Source organism: Panthera pardus, unplaced genomic scaffold, assembly GCF_024362965.1.
Source record: "Panthera pardus isolate Hobbes unplaced genomic scaffold, ASM2436296v1 HiC_scaffold_6, whole genome shotgun sequence".
Classification (NCBI taxonomy): Eukaryota; Metazoa; Chordata; class Mammalia; order Carnivora; family Felidae; genus Panthera; species Panthera pardus.
In genome coordinates, this window is record NW_026526991.1 from 99,708,199 (window position 1) to 99,729,831 (window position 21,633).

The window sequence follows — 21,633 nt, forward strand, 5'->3', positions numbered from 1 at the left end:
CATCCTTTTGAGTCCCATAATACTTTCTTTGTATCTCCATAATTTCATCTACTACATGATAAACTGTTTTATAAATGTCCCTGTAACCTCCTTGGGACTCACTGCTGCATCTTCAGTGCTTAGCACAAATGATTAAATTTGAACCAGAAGCTGCTCTGAGTTTACATATATATAACCTCACTGAATCCTCACTATGCCCTTTGCAGTAGATACCAACAGTATCTCCAACTTACAGAGGAAGAAACAGGCACTGGGGAGGTTAAGTAATTTGCCCAAGGTCATGTGCATACTGGGTTTCAGGTATTCACTCCCAGTTAGCCTGGCTCCACATTTGGCATCTGTCATCACTATATTACATTGCCTGTCTATAGAGTGGACACTCAGTAAATGTTAACAATAATAGTTATGCTTAGTGATTGCATGAATACGCACCAGGCTCTGTGCTAAGTGCTTTACCTGGACTATTTCAACTCCACAACGACCCTATGAGGTGACTACTATCATTATTCCCATTTTACATAAGAAAAAACAGGTTTAGAGAAGTTTGGCAACCTCCCCAAGGTCCTAGAGCTAATGAGTGACATAGCTTCACTCACAACCAATCTTAAGCACTATATTCCACCATTTGAGACCAACAGCTCAGGAATGGATTGACATCCAAGATGAAGACTAGACCTAGGACACCTACCTCTGAAAACATAGTTCAAAGCCTCAGGCATAAAACAGACTCCCTTACAAGTGGGGCAGAAAGCGACCGGTCCAGAAACAGTGACCCAGAATCAAAAGGACATAGACATAGATGCCAGCACAACGAAAGCCCCTCCTTGACCCCATGCCCCTCATCTCTAGGGGCTCAGGAGTTGAGCGGCTCAAGCGGCTCAAAGGTCTTGACGATGGCGAACGCACTTCCTGGGATCCCAAAGCGGTGATCCCGTCAGAGTTCATTCTGAGCCTCGACAGCCTGGTGCAGACTCCGTGGCTGCCAAGGAGGGTTAACCACCCAGGAGGGTCTCCACGCGGGGCGGGACCTCGGGGCGGGTGCTAGAGGGTAACCGTCCGGGGATGGGTCCTGGGGGCGGGCGGGTCCTCGGGGCGGGGCGTGCCCTCCGCAGCAGCGACCCTACTGGAGTGTAAACCTCCCGCGAGGAGCCCCGCAGGGGGGTGGCCACGGGGCGGGGCGCGACCTGGGGCGGCGACGAGAGGGTTAACCGCCCCGGAGGGCCCCGTGGGGGCGGGGCCTGGGGGCGGGGCGAGGCCGAGGGAGGTGCTGGAGGCGGAAGCGGCCGGCAGTCTGCGCCCTGCGCGGTTCGGCTATCTTCGGCGGGGTTCCTCCTGAAGGCCTGTGACTCCCGGCCTGGAAAGCCAAGCGAGGTGCGGGGGCGGTGACGGGGCACGGGATGGGCGGAGGGGACGACCCCTGGAGAGATCCAAAGGGGGTGAACCCGCGAGAGTCTCGGGAGACCGGGACAGATGGGCGAGGGCAGGGTGATGGGCCTAAGAGCTTTGGGGCGGGGGTGGGGGGCGAAGAGGGAGTGGAGCGGTGGTGGGCAAACATGCATGAAAAGATGAGACGCCTGGGTGAGGGATCCCCGCCAGAATCCCGCCCTTTTACACCCTCTTCTCTCCCAAGTCCTCTCCAGGTCAATCCCGAGCCGGAGATCAACTTTCAGAAGAGAGGAGCCCCAGCAAGATTCGGGGAGTCCTCCAAGCTCCTCACCTCCATGGGCCAGACGGCCCTGGCAGGGGGCGGCAGCAGCACCCCCACCCCACAGACCTTGTACCCTGACCTCTCCTGTCCCGAGGGCTTGGAGGAGCTGCTGTCTGCTCCCCCTCCTGATCTGGGAGCCCAACAGCGCCACGGCTGGAACCCCAAGGACTGCTCGGAGAACATCGAGGTCAAGGAAGGGGGGTTATGCTTCGAGCGGCGGCCCGTGGCCCAGAGCACTGATGGGGCCCGGGGTAAGAAGGGCTACTCGAGGGGCCTGCACGCCTGGGAGATCAGCTGGCCCCGGGAGCAGAGGGGTACCCACGCCGTGGTGGGCGTGGCCACGGCCCTCGCCCCGCTGCAGGTTGACCACTATGCGGCGCTGCTGGGCAGCAACAGCGAGTCGTGGGGCTGGGACATCGGGCGGGGGAAGCTGTACCATCAGAGCAAGGGGTTCGGGGCCCCCCAGTATCCAGCCAGACCTCAGGGTGAGCAGCTGGAGGTGCCGGAGAGGCTGCTGGTGGTTCTGGACATGGAGGAGGGAACTCTGGGCTACGCTATTGGGGGCACCTACCTGGGGCCAGCCTTCCGAGGACTGAAGGGCAGGACCCTCTATCCGGCAGTAAGCGCTGTCTGGGGCCAGTGCCAGGTCCGCATCAGCTACCTGGGCGGAAGGAGAGGTGAGGCCTGGGGCAGGTGTGGGGAGAGTGTTCTGTTACTGGTGGCTGTGGTTTGGGATGGAAGCTCATCACTTTACAAGAGCAGAGGGAATAGCCTGACCTGCCTCCAGTGTGGGGAATGGCTAAGGGTCTTCACGCATGTTACCTAATTGTCCCAGCAGCAATAGAGGTGAAAGTGAGGCTTGGGAAAGCAACTTGCTAGTAAGTGGTGAGTCCTCACAACAGAGGGAGGCGCTCCAGGGATTAGGGATTCACCGCAGATATCAGCTTCCGGAGGAAGAGGTGCACAGGGTTAAATGGGTGCTGGGCGAGGTGTAGGAAGAGAACTGGCAGTGCCAGACGCCCAGGGTGTGTACCAGATTCCCTGGGTTCTGATCTGTCTGTGCTACTGCTCAAACCCCAGTAAGGGGCCTTTGGGGCCCTGGGCACCTGGAAGAAGAACACCCAAAGAGGCAGGGCCCTGGGAGGGGACTTTAGAGGAGGGGCCTCCTCTAGAAGGGGTTGGGGCCAGAGCTTGGGGCTGGTTGAACTGTTCTCTTGCAAGTTGCAGAGTACTGCTCCTCCCGTCACCCATGGCCAGCTGTTGTAGAGTGGAGGAGGGAGGGCTCATCAGCCCCAGCTCCAAGGCTTTACAGAATCAAAACCTAGACGAGCTCCACCGCTGTCAGAACTTGCTTGGCCTGTTGCTTGGAGGGCCTTAGCTAGAGCTTCACCCCCAGCTGCCCGGGATGTGTGAAGTTTGCAGAGCCTCCCAGCCCGGGGGGCCTTAGATCTCCCTCTCAACGAAGACTCAGGGCAGGAAAGCAGAAGAGAACTTGGGCAGGACCCCGTAGTTTGAGGAGGTCGGGCCAGTGGCTGCACCCCTACTTACCTTCCCCTCCTTCTCTCTCCCAGCGGAGCCACACTCCCTTCTGCACCTGAGCCGCCTGTGTGTGCGCCACGCCCTGGGGGATACCCGGCTTGGCCAGGTATCTGCTCTGCCCTTGCCCCCTGCCATGAAGCGCTACCTGCTCTACCAGTGACCCCTGGGATACCACAGATTGTGCTGGGGCCTTAAAGCCATCCCTCCCCTGGGGAGTGGGGAGGAGGCACCGCTGGCCTAGACCAGCTACTTAAAGCCAGGAGGTGGGGTGGGGGGAGGTGAGGCTGGGCCCCTCCCCCAACCCTAGCTCTGGGGAGCCCTAAGGCCCTAGAGCCTTCCTGAGGGGCAGAAGGGAGGGAGCTGTTATTTGAGGCTATGGCGGCCTGGGCCTGGTATGCAGGACATTTTTTCAAGTAAAAACAGTAAGAGATGTGCTGTCGTAGAAACCTGTTTGTGTTTTTTTTTTTGTTTTGTGTACAAGTGTCCTACAGCTGCCTCAGAAAGGAAAAAGAGGGGATGTGGGCAAGGACAGTGAAGAAGGACACACCACAAGGCTTAGTGCCAGGTGTTTATTTCCCCCACACGTGGGACTGCTCACATATACAACACACACAGGCGTTGGCACCATGGGAGAGAACAGCACCCCTGGCCTCTGAGGGGAGAACAGGACTTTCTCTCAGCCCTTGGCCTCATGGTGGGAGATGGGAGAGGAGGATGGCTTCTCTCTCCTGCCCTCACTTGGGGACCGAGCGGGGACCCATGAGCAAATTCCACCCCTTCCACCTCTCAGCCAAGGAGGAGCCACCTTGGTGACCTGTTTAGTTCCAACCACTATAGTCAGTGGAGAAGGGATTGGCCTGGTCCCAACCATTACAGGGTAAGGTGTAAACAGTAAGGAAGAGGTATAGTTTGGCCACGAGGGGGGCAGGTGACACCATCAGAAGCATGTGCGGGGTGGGGATGTGTGTGGGGGGATAGGAGCACAGTCACTGGGCTTCTGAGCTACCTAGTCCCTGGCTTAGCAGGAAGAGGAGGGGAGACAGATGGGCTTATTGTTTGGCATTGATGATATCCACAAACTCAGGCTTGAGGGAAGCCCCGCCCACGAGGAAGCCATCCACATCAGGCTGGCTTGCCAGTTCCTTGCAGGTTGCCCCAGTCACAGAACCTGGGAACGGAGAAGAGAGAGGGAATTGTCAGGGATGGGATAGGAGGGCTGAGTCCACCCCCATCTCAGGCTGGAGCCAAACCCACTTACCTCCATAGATGATACGGGTGCTCTGAGCCACCGCGTCAGAGACATTGGACTTAAGCCATCCCCGGAGCTTTTCATGTACTTCCTGGGCCTAAAACAAGACGCCAGACTATGTAAGCCTCTTTCTGCCTTTCACTCAAAGGCTAAAAGACCCTGGGCCCCACTGAAGAGAGGCAATGTGGTTTTGGGACAAGAACCCTGAGATCTGGGTCAGAATACCACAGCTCCAATTCCACCCAGGCCCTGGAATAGATGTCCTTGGACAAATCACTCTCCTTCTCTAGGCTTGGCAGGGGGTGGGGGGTGGGGGGGGTCTTCATTATTATCATTATTATTTGGGGGAGATTTTATTTTTTTTTATTTTTTATTTTTTTTATTTTATTTTATTTTTTAATTTTTTTAAACATTTATTTATTTTTGAGACAGAGAGAGACAGAGCATGAACGGGGGAGGGTCAGAGAGAGGGAGACACAGAATCTGAAACAGGCTCCAGGCTCTGAGCTGTCAGCACAGAGCCCGACGCGGGACCCGAACTCACGGACCGCGAGATCATGATCTGAGCCGAAGTCCGCCGCTCAACGGACTGAGCCACCCAGGCGCCCCGAGATTTTATTTTTTAAAGTAATCTCTATACCCAATGTGGGACTTGAACTCATGACCCCGAGATCAGAGAATCAGACACACTACCGACTGGGCCAGGCAGATGCGCTGGGGGCTCCTGTCTTTAAAATGAGGGGTTGGCTCAGGTGATCTCTGTGGCAGTCTAGTCCTACTGAGGCAGGGTAAGATAAGGGCAGAATTCCTGGGCTTGGTTACCTGTTGGGGTGTTGCAGTCTTGCCAGTACCAATGGCCCATACAGGCTCATAGGCCAGGACAACCTTGCTCCAGTCCTTGACATTATCTGTGGGACAGAGATCACAGATGGAAGGGTGAACGGGAAGGAGCTATCCAGCCCACAGCCCAGGGAATGATGAATGATGGTGGCCTAATGCCCCCTGGTGGTTGTTGGAGGAACTCCAAGTGGCATCTATACCATCCAGGCAGGAACAGAAGTGGTATGGATGATTGCAAGGGTTCTAACCTTCCTCCTTCCTTTCCTGTATCAGCATGGGATGGGGATCAAATTAGGCTGCAGGGCATCTCACCCCACCTTCTGTGCCTCCATAGCCCTGTCCAGGCTCAAAGGTCCCTTTCTACTGAGTTACCTGCGATGACCTTGGTTTGCTCGAAAACGACCTTCTCAGTGATGCCAGCTTCCCTCTCATCTAGCTTCTCCCCGATGCAAGCGATTACTCCAAGTCCCTCTGCCAGGGCGTGGGCCACTTTCTGTCCAATCAGCTGTTGAGTAACAGATTTGGTGAAGACGCCCCTCTTGGAATAAGGAATCTCCTACCTCCTCTCCTGATTACTAACCTCGTCAGACTCCCCAAAGACATGCCTTCTCTCCGAGTGCCCCAGGACTACCCACGTGGCTCCACAGTCTTTGATCATGCCAGGGCTAAAGGAAGAGACAGAAAGCCATGCTTCAGCAGAGAGCCCACCCTTTGGCTTTCCCCTCAATGAGGAAAGTGAGGGCAGAGCCCCCACACACCCCTCTCCTGCCTGCATCTCACCTGATCTCCCCAGTAAAGGCTCCATTAGTCACTTTGTAGCAGTTCTGCGCAGCCACAGCAATCTTGGGATCTAGCTTCTGCCTGGCAAAGTCGATGTAGGCGGTGGGGGGTGCACAAACCACTTCTGGAGAGAAGACAGCACAAGGGGATGAAGTCATAAGGAAGCCATTCTCCAGACTCCCATCTTGGGTTTTGGAGTCCCCTCACCTGATTTCTTAGTTCTGCTTTCCACTCCTTTTCATCCCGGCAGGATAACATTTGTCCACTTGCCAGTCCAAGCTGGGCCTGTACCCAACTCCTTGAGCCTTCCAGGTGTCCCTGGGAGGCCATGGCCCTTGCCCTGCCCTCTGCTCTTTAACAGCTGTGGTTCTGATTTCCCCAGGCTATTCTGGGCCTGGGCACCTCCTAGACTCAGCATTCTCTTGGAGCCAACCACGCCTCCCTTCTAAAATAGCCCATCCTTACCACCCCCAGGCAAGGATTTTTAGCAAAAGCAGAAGCAGCCAACTCCTGGGTTTGCACTGGGGTCTTTGGGGAATAAACCAGGGCCCGTTTTGATGAGGCCCGTGGTTCTGTGATTTAGGTGAGTGGGAGGGTAAAGACTCTGCCCGTGGGTGGCAGTGAGATGACTAGCTCATAGAGAGGCCTTGTGCTTTCCCGTTTCCGGCCTGGAGAAAAGTGTAGGATAGCTCCTCATTCCCAAATGGCCCATCTTGTTTAGCACCTGCTCAGCCCCTTCGTCGGAAGGCAGCAGTCATCCAGGCTGCCGAGGGCAAAGGATAGAGCGTGTAGTTCAGCAGGCCGCAGCCGCTAGTCTGGGGGACTCGGCCCTCCCAGCGAGGAGCAGGGAGGAGTCGTGGGCTACGTGCGGCGGCGCACGGAGCAGACGGTCGAGGGGGCAGGTAGCTGGAACCCTGCACGCAGGCTCAGCCTCCTCCCCCACACTCTATGGCTGTCACCAGCCTCCTGCGATCGTCCGCAGGGGCTCCGCTCCTATCCCCGGCTCCTGTTGGGTGCAGCCCAAGCCCGCGCCCCGGGGCCATCTTCCTCCCGGTGACCTAAGAAATCCCTTCCCGCCCCGCGGTCGGAGGGCACCATTAAATGTGGCCCCACCTTTCTTCCTCCGACGCACCCCCGGTATTGCGGCTGCAGGGTCGAAGTCCGGACCCCCCAATAGCCCTTATCCTCACCCCTGCATCCGGGTCCACGCGGACACCCGGCTAACCGAGCTCGGGAGAGGGCGCTGCCACGCCCGACCTTCCCCACACCCCGGCCCCGGCCCCGGCCCCGATCCCGACCCCGACCCGGCGAGGGCTTACCGGTGTCGGCCGGCACCTTGGCCGCGTTCAGAGTGGTGATGAGTTCCCCCAGGTTTTTCTTCCGCCCATTCATCTTCCAGTTCCCCCCGACGAAGAACTTCCTGGAGGGCGCCATGGCGCTGGAACTGACACACTGAAGGTCAGTATCACCGCGCAGCCGCTGCCACTGCCCTCTTATATAGAGGGCCGTGAGGCAGAACTCCGCCTTCTCCCCGCCCTCGGCCATGGTTAGCCCGGCCCCCAGTCTGGAAATCCTTCCCGCCGCCGCCCCCACCACCTCCCTCCCGCCGCCGGTGTTGCAATGTTCTGACGTTGCCCCCGTTATTGTAGCAACGTTCCAGGGGCGTCCGGGGGCTCAGTGGCTTCAGCATCCATTGCGTGACTTTTGGGAGAAGGCGAGAACCTGCACTCAGAAGAGCCCCCGCTTCACGACTACAGTCTCCCAGAGGGCCAGAGGTGGCCTGAGATCACATTGCTCGCTGGACGGAGGAGGCTGTGAGGGGCACCTCTCCAACTCTGAGAAAAAGCCCTCCCTTCCCCTGTCAGAGGGGGAAGGACCGCCCACATTGCCTAAAAAACTGGGCCGCTAAGAGGGAAGCAGTTCAGAACCCCCCCACCCCTCCTCCTCTGGGTGTCCCACTCTCTGATCCAGCTGGCCAACCCAACACACCGCAGGGCCTAGCGGATCTGGGACACTTGGGAAATACCCACTTGGGCCCCCTCCCAGGGAGACCGCCGGAAGGAAAGCGGGGCTCTTCACCCCCCATCTTTGCTCTGACAGCCCCCACCCCTCCGCCGTCTTCTTTTGCCCCAGTGCTCACTTCACCTCGTCTCACACCCAATTTCCCAAGAGCTCTAGAACTAGTGAAAAGTTGAGAAGTGCCAACGGAGGCGGCAAGGGGCAGGAGAGTGTGCGTGGGGTCGGGGGGGGAACCTGGCAGACCCACTCACCTGCTAATCTCCCTTAAGGTATCAAACAGGACACAACTTAGCCATTGTACTTTTATTCACATCGTGTATTTTGGCATTTTCCAGAGAAGGGCAGGGAAGAGACAGGGTGGGGGAAAGACCGGCGGGAGGGCGAGGGGGATCCCCATTTCCCTCCCAGCCCTCCTTGCCTGACCACACAGGGAGCAAACACAAAGGGGGAGGGGAGGCACAGACGCCCCCTCCTGTGGAAGAGGCTGCACAAAGCTACACCCACGCGCACACACAAACAAGCCCCCCTCCACACCAGGGGCCGGCAGGATTACACAGAGAAGCAGAGCACTGTGGGTTCAAGGGGCGGGGAAAGCAACAAAGTCTCCTCACTGACAGGTGGCCAGCCCCTCCCATCCCCTTCCTGCCCTATCCCCAAAGTCTCTGGAGTGTCCCCCGCTTTGCCTGGCCATTCTCCTATGGCCTCTAGCTTCTTCCCTGCTGCTGAGGACAAAAAGAAAAAGGGAACAGAGCAGGGGTGGGGCTGAAGTCCATTCCTCAGCCCCTGTCCCGCATGCCAGACGGTCTGTCCCCTGTCCTCAGTGGTAAGGGGTCAGGGCAGGCTCTTAGCTGGCCACTCTCTGGTAGAAGTAGATGTAGCCCAGGTCCTTGGGCGGCTTCTCAGAGGCACACACTTTCTGGTCATTGTAGATCACCCATCTGGGGAAGCAGGGGAGGGAGGAGAAGGATGAACACACAGGGCATCCACTCTGCATCAGCTTAGTCTCTGACATAGCCCCTGGTGTTGGTCCTGCTGATTCTGGAGCACAGGTTCCCAACATTCTCAGCCTGGGCCCCCACAACCTACAGTCTAGCTGCTACCTGCCTGAAGGGGGCATCCCGTTCTCATTCCCTACTCCAAGCCTTCAAATCCTCCAGTATCTCTACAGCCACCCCCACCCAGTCCTGCCAGGCCCCCGTCAGGTCCACAAACTTTTTCTGTAAAGGGCTGCACAGTAAATAGTTTAGGTTTTGGAGGCCATCCGGTCTCCGACACAATGACTCAATTCTCCTGTTGCAGCATGAAAACAGCCACAAATGATACATATGTGAGTTAAGTGCGGTTATGTTCATTAAAACTTTATTTCTGGGGCTCCTGGGTGGCTCAGTCAGTTAAGCGTCTGACTCTTGATTTCGGCTCAGGTCATGATCTCACAGTTCATGAGTTGGAGTCCCGTGTCCAGCTCTGCACTGACAGCACAGAGCCTGCTTGGGATTCTCTCTCTCCCTCTCTCTCTGCCCCTCCCCCCTGCTCATGCACACTCTCTCTCTCTCTCTCTCAAAAATAAAACTTAAAAATAAAAATAAACCCTTTATTTACAAAAGCAGGTGGCCAGATGCAGCACTTGGGCTGTAGTTTGCCGATCCCTGCTGTCAAACATTCTAAAAATGTGTGGTGTATCTGTGCCCCCCACTCAGCAGGCCTTTGCCTTCTCCTGCAAATATTCTAAGGGCTCCAAGGATGCTCCCACTCATTCTCACCACCGCTCCCCAGTTTGGAAGGTACACGGCCAGCCCCTCACCTGCCTTCCTTCTTGATGTGGCAGACATAGTGACCACACATGGTAGAGGTGCCCATGTGGCTGATGAAGGCAAAGAGCTGATACTCTAGAGAAGGGGGGTGCAGAGAAGACACTGAGAGGAATCCTCGAGCGACATCCAAAGGTACATCCAACAGCTCAAACTCAGGACGCAAGTTTCAGGGAAGGTGGGGCATGTACTGAGTCACAAGTCTGTCTCCGACTCCCAGAATCCCCCCTTCAGAAGCCATGTCAGCAGAAAGAAGCTTCTGCCCCCCCCACCCGCCCCCCGCCCCCACCAGAGTTGCCTTGGAATGAGGATCTGGTAGCTGACTGGCTAGATTCCACTGGCCTGTTTCCCAAGGACACTCACTTCCAGGGCCATCCCGGACTTTAGGTCCCACTGGTACAGACTCGGAGATGGAGTCAGCAGCCGAGCGGCCCTCCGAGATGTCCATGGCGGCTTCCGCATCCAGGTCATCAATGTGACTGAAGATCCAGTCCACAGCCCTTTCTAAACTATTGTTCTTGGAGAGGAGGGAAGCATTGCTCTTTCCAACAAGTTCGGGGCAAGAAAAGCACCAGTGAACGGCTCAGCTCCTTCACCACGGCCACCAAAGGGTGGTGCCTCAGCCCTGGCCATACCACACCGGTTGCCCTCGGTCTTGTTGACAAAAGATGGAACCTCACCCGCACCCCCTTCTTTCCCACAGGCCCCCCAGTCCTCAGCCGGGGGACAGCGCATACCGTGGCCCGAAGAGCTTTCAGGGCCTGGTCCCGGGAGAAGCCCATGGAGACGATGGTGCTCACGCAGTCTTCCGGCGGGGGGTCAGCTGCCGCACTGGTGGAGCCAGGCCCGCTGGAGCCAGGCAGGATGAGGGGGTTTGCGAAATCTGCGGGGGTTGAAGGGGTTGAAGTGTGTGGGGGAGGACGGTGGCCCTGTTCCGCCCTGCTACCCACCCCCGCCTACCTGGATCGTCCATGTGTGACATGACCCAGTTCATGGCGGCCTCAGCCCCACTGTTGCCTGTGTAGTAGACAGCTTTGCGGCAGGCGTCCATAGGGAAGCCCATCTCCACCAGCTGGATAATGACGGACTCGTCCAACATGGGTGCTGTTGGGGGCGGAAGCAAGACGGTGACCCGACTCCTTGGGCCACGATCTGTTCCTTCTCCCTCCCGAAGTGCAGTCCCCCGGCCCTCTCCCAACCACCACTCCTCCCCTCCCCCCCGCCCCCGTTCCATGCATTTTTCTTCCACGGGGTGGCACCTTACTCCAGAACCTAAATGACAGCATGACATAACATGGGTCCAGCAGTACTGAAGATACAGAACTGAGGCTAAAGATCTCCCATGGAGATCTTGCCGTTTCTCACAGAATGGGCCCTATTTCTGGAGTATGATGCCTCGCCCCACCCCCAAGCAATGAGGTAACGAAGTAGAGAGGCAGTTAGCCAGTGCTGCTGCGGTCCACACAGACAATGTGGCTGGGAGCGCTCTACTCAGTCCTCACATCCATCAAAAGAGGGCAGGGGAAATTGGAAAGGGAGGACAGGAGAAAATACGAAGGACAGGGTCAAGGGGAGGCAGGCAGAGAAGACCCCCATCGGCAAAGGAGAGAGACAGGCAGGAAGAAGAGTCACTAACATGTCGGAGAGGAGAAGTGAGGGGAGCAGAAGGAGTCTTCGTCTTCGTTGCCATAGAAACCAAGGCTACCTTTGGGCTCATCCGGAGTGACCAGGGGTGGGGCAATGTCAGGCAGCTCCTCCTCTCCAGGCTGCAGCCCTGTACCCCTCAACTGGGAGATGTCTAGTTCCTCGGGCATCTCGATGGACACATCTGTAATTGGCATGGCAGGAAAAGGGTCACTTCAGCAGCTCTCTGGGGCCCTCCCTGAAAAAGCACTTTGGGAATCTCAAAGCCCTGCCCCATACCTTGGCCCTGCTGTGTAATAATAAGTTGCTGCTCAGAGCAGCACAAGTCTTAGGGGTCCTGGTGTAATACAATGGTGGGCCTGGGAATCCGGAGACCTGGATTCTAGTCCTAGATCTACCACACATGAGCTATGGACAAGGATGGGGGCTTCCCACATGTACAACAGGAAGACTTCCTACCTCTGCAGGCTCAACTGATCTAAGGAAATGAAGTTCAATTAGCAGCTCTCCAAGTCGGGAGGGGCTGTAAGACTCATGAGAACTGTTTCAAGATTATCTAAATGACAACATCTTCCCAAGTGTAAACGTAAAACTACGAAAATCACTTTGAGTTGGAAATCACTGCTATGACAATCAAGTGCTTTCATAGTTTTAGTCTACGCTTTTCAAACGTGCCTTATCTTGAAACACTTAGGGTAATGTTTTCCTCCTTCAGAGGAAAGTTGGAGAAACACTCGTTTATACATGTTAAGGTCCCTTCTTTTTCTAGCATTTTCTGCTTCACCTCCCTCATTCGTCCCAGCCACCATACCCAGTTTCTTGGGCACCCAGTCCAAGCCGAAGGTGAACTTCTTGATCTGGATGACCAAATAGTCAGGGAAAGAGGCAAATCGTGTGGTCCTGGGGAAGAGAGAATGTCCTAGTACCCAAAGAATCCCAAAGTCCTCCTCTCCTGAAACCCCCACCCTGAGGTTCAGCCTCTCCCCGGCAGAAGCCCTGATGCCCAGAAGATACTCCACATTCTTATCTTGCCCTTGGCAGGCATCAGAGCATCTGCAGACAAGGAGCAGCAGAAGCCAGGGGCCTGTCAAAGGGTAGGGGGTGGGGGGTGGGGTGGAGTGGGGAATGGCTGAAATCCCTTGGAACCAAAGCACTCCTTCAGATCCCAAGCTTATGCTCATGACACAATTAGGCCCAAACTAAGTCCATTTGCTAGAAAGCCAAATTCTGTCCACAACGGACACTACATGCTTTCACCCTGACTAAGTGGACAAAAGGTGCACTAAAATGTGACCCCATACCACAAGAGAAGAGGGAGCCTCCGGCAGGGGCAGGACAAGGTAATATGGTCCATCATCCGAGTCTACTCCTGCCAGGGCCTCTTGATTCCCTCAGGGCCAGATTACCAGCCCCAACTGATGCTAGCCCTGAGAATCCAACCACAAAGGGACAGAAGGATGGGAGAGAGGCAGACAGAGTCTTTGGGACTACCCTGACATTGGCCCGAAACCTTGGGCGCAGACCAACTAGACTTACTTGACGGCTACTGATTTGGCCTGCAGGGCGGTGCTCCAAAAGTCGTCCACCTGCTCGGGGGCCCCATAGGCCTCCAGGCAGGAGCTGAAGGGCACCTGGGCCCGAACCAGTTCTGGTAGTGGCAGCTTCTCCTCTTCGGCTTGCCGCTTCTTTTCCTCATACTCCAGAAGCTCCTCTGGGGACAGAATTGACAGGTGAACCCTTCAGAGGGCACTGCCTCTTTCCCTCCTTAGCCCTGCCAGACTGGCTCTCTGTCCGTGACTACTTGGGCTCCTCCACTCTCCCCAAATCCACCTGACACACATCCACATACGATCTTGCCTCTCTTCCCCAGCACAGCTCTGACAAGCAAAGGTGATCCTACCTCCCCGAGATGCCCCAGCTTTGGCCCTCCGGCTGGGGGAGCAGGGCATACTGTGGGCTCCGCTCCCATTAAGGGGCCCAAGCACTCCTACACCCTGGAGCCCCACTGCACCCAGGCCTCACTGAGGGCAACCTGCCTTTGTTAAGGGCCGCGTCCATGGGCACAGGCAGCTGCATGATGTAGTCCACTCGCTGGGTGTACTTCACCTTCTCTGTGGCCAGGCACTTGATCTTTTCCTCCACCAAGAAGCGGAACACTTCGTTAGGATTTTCAGAGCTCCGGCAATTCCTCTATGGGAAAGAGGCAGGGTGGGGAGGTCTGGGCGGCCAGGGAACGAGATGAGGGCCTGAAAGGGTCACTAGGGGCTCAGGGAGAGAGAGAGAGGAGCAGAAGGCAGTCTACCACTAGGAGGCTCTCGGGACTCAAGAGTAGAATCCTTCCCTAATTAGCTCCCCCTCTCCAACTCTGGTGTCTTCATGGCACTGGGAGACTGCGGTGGAACACGCTGGTATTTTTCTTTATAAGCAATAGGCATCTCCCTATCAGTTTCTTGGGTGCATCCTTCATTAGGCCACAAGCCCATCCAGTGTAAGCATCACTGCTTGGCATTACTGTCCTCCCCAGGGGCAACTGCTACTCACAGGGAAGGCCCAGTGCATGCCCGCCGCCAGGTTCCAGGGGTGGGGCTGGTGGGGGCTGACACGAAAGAATGAGCAGGAGGCAGAAGGGAGAGAACCACAGGCAGATGGAGGGAGCGTGGAGTGCCCTGCCTTGCCATCTTCCCGGCCCTTACCTCCACCATGTTGATGAGGTGAAGAAAGAACTCCTGGGCATCCTGCTGCCGGTTGGTGGAGAACTCGGGGTGACCCTTGCCAATGAGGGCCTTGAACATCCGAGGGGCAATGCCATCTTGAACTTCCTAGGCACAGCCAGGGCAGCGATTCAGCTGGGGCTCAAGTAGGCCACCAAGGGGCCTTCTTTAGACATCTCCCAGACCTCAGTTTCCCCATAATTCCAGAGCCTGAAAGGGATAGAGTCCCAGACTCACCTTTTGTTCTGGCACCTGCTCCCCATCGCCTGACTCCGGTGCTGGCTTGGAATATTCTCCCGAGAGAAGGCCATGGCCCAGTTTGGCCCTGCATTGACATCCAAGAGAACCACTTAAGCTTCAGTCAACTGTTGATCGTCTGACATCTATCTGTGCCTTTTCCTCCCCAACTCAACCCCGGCATATAGACCTCAGACAACTCTCTAGAATGTGAAAAACCTGAGATTCCCCAGGAACCCAACTCAGGGCAGACAGCATGGCCAGAGGCAAACGTCCTGAACTGCTGCCCACTCCAGGTGGTCATGGAGGAGAACGAAGGCATACAGGCTGCGAGGCTGTACACAGGACCTGGCTACATACACCTGGGTGCTGAAGTCCTGGGTAGGGTCCGTCGGGGCATTCTGGAAGATCTTCTCCAGCTTGTCCACATACCTAAGAGCCAAGAGAAGGATAATTGGAGGTGCTCTGGCATGGGTTCCAAGGAAAAGGGGACTATTATCTATTAGATCGGGGGAACAAGCAACCTTCAGAGTAGGGAGTCATGTGGTTAAAACACGGGAGTCCATTTCTTTCCAGCAACCTGCCCTTCCTCCCCTTCTCAACTATGCCAGCATGCAGTGTACCCTGATGCATTTTTCCCCCCCGGCCTCCTACCCAGGAGTGAGCCAGGGGAAGGGAGAAAGTTGCCTGGAACAGAACGTGTCACCACATTGCTAAGTTTTCACATGTGCATCAAGTCCTTCTCAATTAGAAAGCAGGCTCACTTATGCTCAGAATCTGCCGTTTTGGTACCTTAGTGACCCAAGCCCTCCCCTCCCCCAAGTGCTACATGTCCATGTCAGGTACTCATCTGATGTCACTGGCCTCAAGTAAAGACCACCACCTCACCCTTGAGTAGTCAGGAAGCCAGGGAGAGCCCCAGGATTTGGTGTTCTGCTCCCAGTGGGGCTTGTGTGGCTGGGTGACAGTGGGGTGGTTCTAGAACTAATGGGAGAGCGCTAGCCACAGTATAACAGGAACAAAGACGGAGCTAGCACACAGAGGTACTGAGGGTGGCTGAAGGAGGAGTGTGCCTAGAGGCTGGCGTCCAGGAGGAGAGCTGCGGAGTCAGGGGTACAGGGCCAAGGGGCCAGTCATGGGGAGAGGGCACCACTCACTTCCTCTGGAAGTCGGGGATGCTGAAGAGGACCTGGACCACGGAGTTGAGGTAGCAGCTGTTACCCAGGTTCCGGATGCCCGTGTAGCCAGGCCCAAACAGGGGCTTCAGTGGCACACTCGACTCCTGGATCAGCTCCCATTCGCCAATCCGCTGGTTCATATCTATCTCCAACTCAGTCATGGTCTTGTCCGTCTGCAAGGGAAGGGACGCTTCAGACAGGGCGAGACACTCAGCCCTGAATTTTTTACACTGATCCTTCACAGGGTCCGGGACGCTACCCTGCTGGAGCTCAGAATGTGTTCAATTATGGTCTCTAACATGGAAGACGCACTAGCTATTTCCAGTCCAAGTTCCAGAAGGCCTTGAGCGATTGTCCCGGAAGCGGTTTAGTGGTCAGGCCTCTGCCTGGGGGAGAGGAAGAAATGAATGCGAGTCCCTCCACTTGAAGTGTTTTTTTCCATTCCGAAGCTGCCCCTTCTCACCCTTCAGGTCTCCGCTCCAGGTCTTCCTGCCATAAGCTACTGCAGCACCCTCTCGGTCTCTTTCACAGCGCCCTTCGGTTTGTGTTCATTCACTCATGTGCCTGAGCATGTGATTAATATCTGCCTTTCCATCTAGAGTGTAAGTCCCTGAAAGGCCACACCTGTCTTATTCACGCAGTGACTAGCACAGAGCAAGTACTCAGTAGTGGTCGATGAATGAATAATGGATTCTAGAAACCTTTTCAAAGGAAGCCCACATGTGTTGGGGACCGGGATAACCGTGGCAGCTCGCTCCAATGCGCTGCTTCAGCCTCAGGCGAGGCAGGGCCTGGCGGGCAGGGACGAGAAGAGTCTGAAGCTGCAAGGGGTCTCACCTTCTGCATCTTCAGCATGTCGATGCCGAAGTGGGACAGGTGCTCAGCCAGGTTGGGGTCCAGGACCATGTCATCCTCATCATAGGAGTACACATCTAGGGCAGGAGGCAGGGGTATCGTCAGAAGCGGTGGCTCTGGCCTGACCACCAGTCCCACTCCTTGCCCCGGGGTTGGGGGGGGGGGGGTGGAGCGCTGGTGGGACAGAAGGATGAGCCTGTAAGGGTAACCCTCTTGGCTCCCTGACTATTGGTGAGGTCACAAGCCCTTCTGAGACTGGCTGTCAGGGAAGACGGGGTGAAAAGAGGCCAAGGGCTGGCGTTTCTTGGGGGCCCACCCCCAGGATAAGGTGCTGGGGTCAGATGGTTTGGGAAGGATACTCACTACACAGATTATCTTGGTAACCTCTAAGGAGGGGGACTCGTATTTGGGGGGTTTAGCTGAAGCTCTAGTCTCGTCTACAACATTCTCATTGTTTATCAAGAGGAGGTATTCCCGTGCTCCCCGAGTAATGGTTAAAGCCCACTCTAGCGTGGAGGCGGCCGGAGGAGGGGAGGGAGTACCGGCTCCATCAGGTGTGATGGTGCCCAGCTTGACGGCCAGCGGGTAGTTGGTCTCTCTGTAGTGTTCCACGGCGTGGTTGTTGCCCCCACTGCCATCGAAGTAGCGGCGGCCACAGAGAATGGAGCCGTCTGTCAGGTTGAGCCACAGGTTCTCTCTCATGTCACACTTGGAACACTTCCAGCCGCTAACCAGAAAGAAGAAAATATGCTGAACTATGGGGAGGGGGATATATGGGATTGGCCTTTCCAGTGTGAGAGCTCTCTCTGCTCCTCTCCTCTGGACGGCCCCTGGCTGAGTTCATCTCCCTCAGCGCCCCCCTCCTTAGCCTGCTCCCGATGCTCTCTCCCACCAGATCCCCCAGGAGGGTGGCCTCTTTGCCCCTGCTCTGGGGGTGGTGCCCCAAGGTGGAGGGGCCAGGCCTCACCAGGGAGGGATTCGAGCAGGGTTGTCCAGCTGCTTGAGGTTGAAGGCATGCTTAGACACCTGCCGTACTTCCCCATCCCAGGCCTGCACCTCCTGCTTGCGGGAGGCCGAGTCGGCTGACAGTAGGGCCTCCACCGCACTGGTCACCTGGGGGAAGCAGAGGGTCAGAGACGGGACCCAACCCCCCGCCCTCTAGTCCCTCTAGCCCCTCAGTCTCCAGCTTTCTCAGTGCTTGCCCAAGACGTCACTGCTCTGGACCTGCCTGCCCCAGAGTCCCCGGCAGGGCAGGAAGGCATTCGTACCCGGTCTCTGACAATGTCAGGCAGTCCCCCCAACCCATCTCGGGCAATCTCCAGGTAATCCGGCAAAATAACAATCTTCACATCCTCATCATATTCATACTTCTCCTCGCTGAGGTCAAACCCGCCTTCAACACCTGGTGAGGCAGGGAAGAAGGAGGAGGGTAGAACAGCCACCACGGGTAAATGTCCCTCCTCCCAAACGGCATCTCGTTTTGTCCCCTCCAGAGCTCTAGGGCCACTGGTCAGGCCCATTCTTTGGGGGCCTTTCGAGTGCCTCTGAGGCCAGGAAAGACCAGCTCGGGAAGAACAGGGCTGAAATGGTGCTCACCAATAGCCAGCCGGGTGGGCTTCTTTCGGGGGGGGTCTCCAGTGCCTGTTGTGGTGTCCTCCTCTTTCTGCAACGAGGCAGGAAGGGCAGGATCAGCAGTGAGTGCCAGGGAAGGGACAAATGGGGAAGATGGACAGGACAGGGTGGGTTAATCTCAGAAGGGAGTGAAGCTAAATAAAACATGTGTGCTAAGTTTTAATGATACCAACAGAAACAGGCAAGAGGGGGAAATGCGACCTCTGGGAGGTCAGAACAGAAGACACAGATTCAAAATGAAGACCAGTGGGATGTGCCTGAAAGTCCCCGGGCCTTGCCCCCAGCTCCATGCCTACCGGGCGCCGGGTCCTCCGGAGGTGCAGGTAGACGCGCTGGCCCGTCTTGTTGAAATGTCTCTCCACATACTGTTTCCCAAAGCCCAGGAATGTGTTCATGCAGATGTAGAGGCCACCCTCAGACTCCTGCAGTGCAACAGGTAGGGGAGGAGACACAGGGAGGATGAAGCCTGGCTAGGTGGGGAAACCAAGACCTGGGGTCAGAAACTGGTTTCCACAAGAAAGGCTCTGTTCTCTACCACCATGTGGCTGTTGGCAAGTCATTTAGCCTTTTGGGACCTGGTACATGGCTAAGATTCTCCCCATTCTCCTATGACTTTGATACCAACCAACAAGGACACCAGGAGCTAAGCAACACCTGTCAGTCACCATTCCTCTTCCTTCTCGCTCCTTCTTTGGGCTTTGGAGCCTTCCAATCAATTGCAGAGAACTCCCTTTACGAGGCCAATGGGAATCAAATACCATGGACTTCCAGGGCCAGTGCTTACATTCAGAGGGAAAAAGGGTCCTTTCCCGGGAGAGGAAAGACCTGCATGTCAGACACTGAACCTACTCCCCACACACAACAAACCCTGCCTAATCTCCAGGATTCAGAAAACTTTCCAGACTGGAGGAGCAAAGATTCTAGCACCTGAACAATACACCCAGCTCCTGAGCCTGCCAGGAAGACCAGACTTCTCCTTTACAACATCCTACTAGGTCATCAAATCCTGGTCCATGCTGAGTCCTCTCCCTCCTCTCCTGCTAAAGCCTGGAGCCAGGCTAACAGTGCCTTGTCTGGGGCTCACTGTTATACCTGGACCTGGTTCAGCAGGGACACGAAGACCAGCATTCTCCAGGCACTGCCCTGCTGCCTCCCCTCTGACCAATAACTAAATCCCGCACTGAAGTCCATCAACTGCCAACCTCAAAGCCAATCCCTCTCTAGAATAATCTAGCAATACCTGCTGAGACAACTCAAACACATATAACGCAGGGAGAAAACAGGGAGAGAAGGGTCAACCCTAAATCACAGCTAAGGAGGGAGGATGAGCTTCTCGAACACTGAGCAAGTCTCCCAGTGTCTTTGTGAATAGTGATGGATAAGGTAGAGGAGGTAACTGGAGAAAACAACAGTCTTCCTTCAGATCCAAGCAACGACAGGCATCTTCTTCCTCGAATAAATGCCTCAGTGGCCTTGAAAAATTCTCTGCTGCGATATGAAAAATAGGGCACCGTCTAAGGCAGTTCTTGGTCCCATAGATAGCTCTGTACCACTCCCTAGAACAGTGTGGATTACAATGTTCATGGGCAAATGGAGCATTTTTCATCACAGGGGTCAAACAAGCTTTCTACCATAAATTGAATTTGAAGATAATCAAACATGCTGGAAGTTGGTCAGGAAAGCAACAAGGCCACATTGGAGATCTCTTGACTTGGGATAAAAGAAGCAAAGTATAATAAGCTTACAAAAACACCATTTGGATTATTCGAAGCACTTCCTAAGGAGAGGCAGACAGGAGTGTGAAGAGGGAGCCACTGACTTCTACCATCTGTTGGTAATTAAGAGAAACCTTTCTCTCCTGAGAAAGACAGGACCAAGCCATGCACTTGATGAACTAGATGGCATGCAGGAGCTCTGCAGTAACCAAACTCCTCTGCTGGAAATAAAAATGCTGGGTTTCCCCAAGTCTTGGGAGCCCTGGAGCTCTGCTCTGAGCAGTCAGTCCTCTTTTGGCTCTGCCAAAGCCAGACTCCAGAGAAGCAGCACATTGTCTGAGGCCCAGATCAAAGCCTAGCAAACCAAGCAAACCACAAATCACAGTGATGATCCTGAACTGGGCCTTAGATCATGCTGCTATACTCAGCACTGGCGATGCATTAATGAAGCCTTTCCACTCTGACTTGCAGTTTTCCCTGCCACGAGCTGGTCTGGCTGAACACCCTGGGCAGGGCCCAGCGACCGCTTGACGGGAGGGGTGGTAAGGGGGGCGGATCCCAACCAGGCTGCTGTTGCCTTCTCAGCTCAGGCTCTGGCCAGGCCAAAGGCTAGTCTCTGCTTGACGGTGACACAGGAAGGCAGAACTGCAGGAAGGGAGGTTCCGGGTGGAGCCTACAAAACGTGAAGCATGGTGTGGGTGGAGGCTTTGTCTAACCAGTCAAGAGTGGGAGCGGGATGGGAAAAGGGTCTTAGTATCCTCCACGAAAGACACCATCTCCCTGGGAATACTTTTAAAAGGGTTCCCTGTGCTCTCTGTGATGGGCGGGAAAAGGGGGGCTGCGGCCATAGTTCACCTCAAAGGAGAAACGACTAGAGCTTTCCTCCCTTCTTTCCTCTCCTCCCTACCACCAATGACCCACCTCCCCGCCCCCTGTCCACATTAACCATGGGTGGAGTCTAAGTCGGCCTTTCTCAGAACCGCCCTTCTTCATGGTCACTTCCAGACTACTAGGCGCCCAGGAACTGCAATCCCCACCCTCCAACCCAAACCCCGGCCCAGAACAGTGCAGGGTCGCCCCATCCCTCCCACACGAGACTACAAAACCCGGAGAGCCGCGCGCGGCAGGCAAGGCCAACTCCCAGGCTTTCGCAGGGGTCCACTTGGGGGATGTAGTCCAGCGAGAGGGATGCGCCTCTACCTTGGAACGGCAATGAGGGGAGTGAGCGACTACGATCCCCACAGTGCTCCACGAGACGGGGAAAGGGTGGGGCGGACGCGGAGGCTTCCGGGAGCGGTAGTCACACGACAGCGCCAGCTAATTAAAAGCAACGGCAGGGAGGAGCGTGGGAGACTACAAGTCCCATGGTGCATCGCAGGGAGGCGGTAGCCCAAGCCTTGCAGGCCCCGGCAGAATGACCAGGGCGATGGAAGGAAGTCGTGCTCGCTGCGGGCGTGGGGAATGGGCTTACCGGTGTGTCGAAGGAGAAGGCGCACTCGTCTTTGTGGACCCGGTCTCCAGCCTTAGGAACCCGGATCGTCGGTAATACTGACAGCAGCGCCTCCTCACTCAGCTCCGCCATGACACCGGCAGCAGCTCCTCCACACACAGCGGCTCCCACCGTTCCCAGTCCCCCACCCCCTAGTCTGGCCGTCCAATGAGCACTACTCGTTAGGTGCATGCGCTAAAAGGAGGACGCGCGAGAATGGCAGTTGGAC

At 56.0% G+C, this 21,633-nt stretch overlaps 4 protein-coding genes across 9 annotated transcripts in view; 2 read left to right on the top strand and 2 right to left on the bottom strand.

Annotated features, from left to right (window-relative positions):
• The window catches only part of PHB2 (prohibitin 2), a 127,276-nt gene that overhangs the window by 76,254 nt on the left and 29,389 nt on the right, over window positions 1–21,633 (top strand). The window lies entirely within an intron of this gene.
• Window positions 1,243–4,320, top strand: SPSB2 (splA/ryanodine receptor domain and SOCS box containing 2). Its single transcript, XM_019464666.2, has 3 exons — window positions 1,243–1,371; window positions 1,631–2,385; window positions 3,280–4,320. The coding sequence occupies exons 2-3, from the start codon at window positions 1,722–1,724 to the stop codon at window positions 3,405–3,407; spliced, it is 792 nt and encodes a 263-aa protein (XP_019320211.1). The 5' UTR covers window positions 1,243–1,371; window positions 1,631–1,721; the 3' UTR covers window positions 3,408–4,320.
• On the bottom strand, window positions 3,803–7,676 carry TPI1 (triosephosphate isomerase 1). Its single transcript, XM_019464665.1, has 7 exons — window positions 7,436–7,676; window positions 6,117–6,240; window positions 5,917–6,001; window positions 5,709–5,841; window positions 5,319–5,404; window positions 4,506–4,593; window positions 3,803–4,415 (listed from the first exon to the last, which is right to left on the bottom strand). Exons 1-7 carry the CDS (start codon window positions 7,659–7,661, stop codon window positions 4,297–4,299), a joined length of 861 nt encoding a protein of 286 aa, XP_019320210.1. The 5' UTR covers window positions 7,662–7,676; the 3' UTR covers window positions 3,803–4,296.
• Window positions 8,424–21,596, bottom strand: USP5 (ubiquitin specific peptidase 5). 6 transcript variants are annotated; one of them, XM_053895921.1, is made up of 20 exons: window positions 21,387–21,596; window positions 18,497–18,622; window positions 18,165–18,231; window positions 17,837–17,970; window positions 17,536–17,681; window positions 17,111–17,295; window positions 16,551–16,645; window positions 15,693–15,886; window positions 14,896–14,967; window positions 14,536–14,623; window positions 14,281–14,406; window positions 13,624–13,777; window positions 13,124–13,298; window positions 12,399–12,487; window positions 11,649–11,771; window positions 10,904–11,047; window positions 10,681–10,826; window positions 10,307–10,460; window positions 9,937–10,021; window positions 8,424–9,073 (listed from the first exon to the last, which is right to left on the bottom strand). In XM_053895921.1, the coding sequence occupies exons 1-20, from the start codon at window positions 21,594–21,596 to the stop codon at window positions 8,980–8,982; spliced, it is 2,607 nt and encodes an 868-aa protein (XP_053751896.1). In that variant the 3' UTR covers window positions 8,424–8,979. The 6 variants fall into 6 exon arrangements, with proteins under 6 accessions (XP_053751896.1, XP_053751894.1, XP_053751892.1 ...); XM_053895919.1 differs by having other exon boundaries at window positions 11,580–11,771; XM_053895917.1 differs by having other exon boundaries at window positions 10,307–10,484; window positions 11,580–11,771.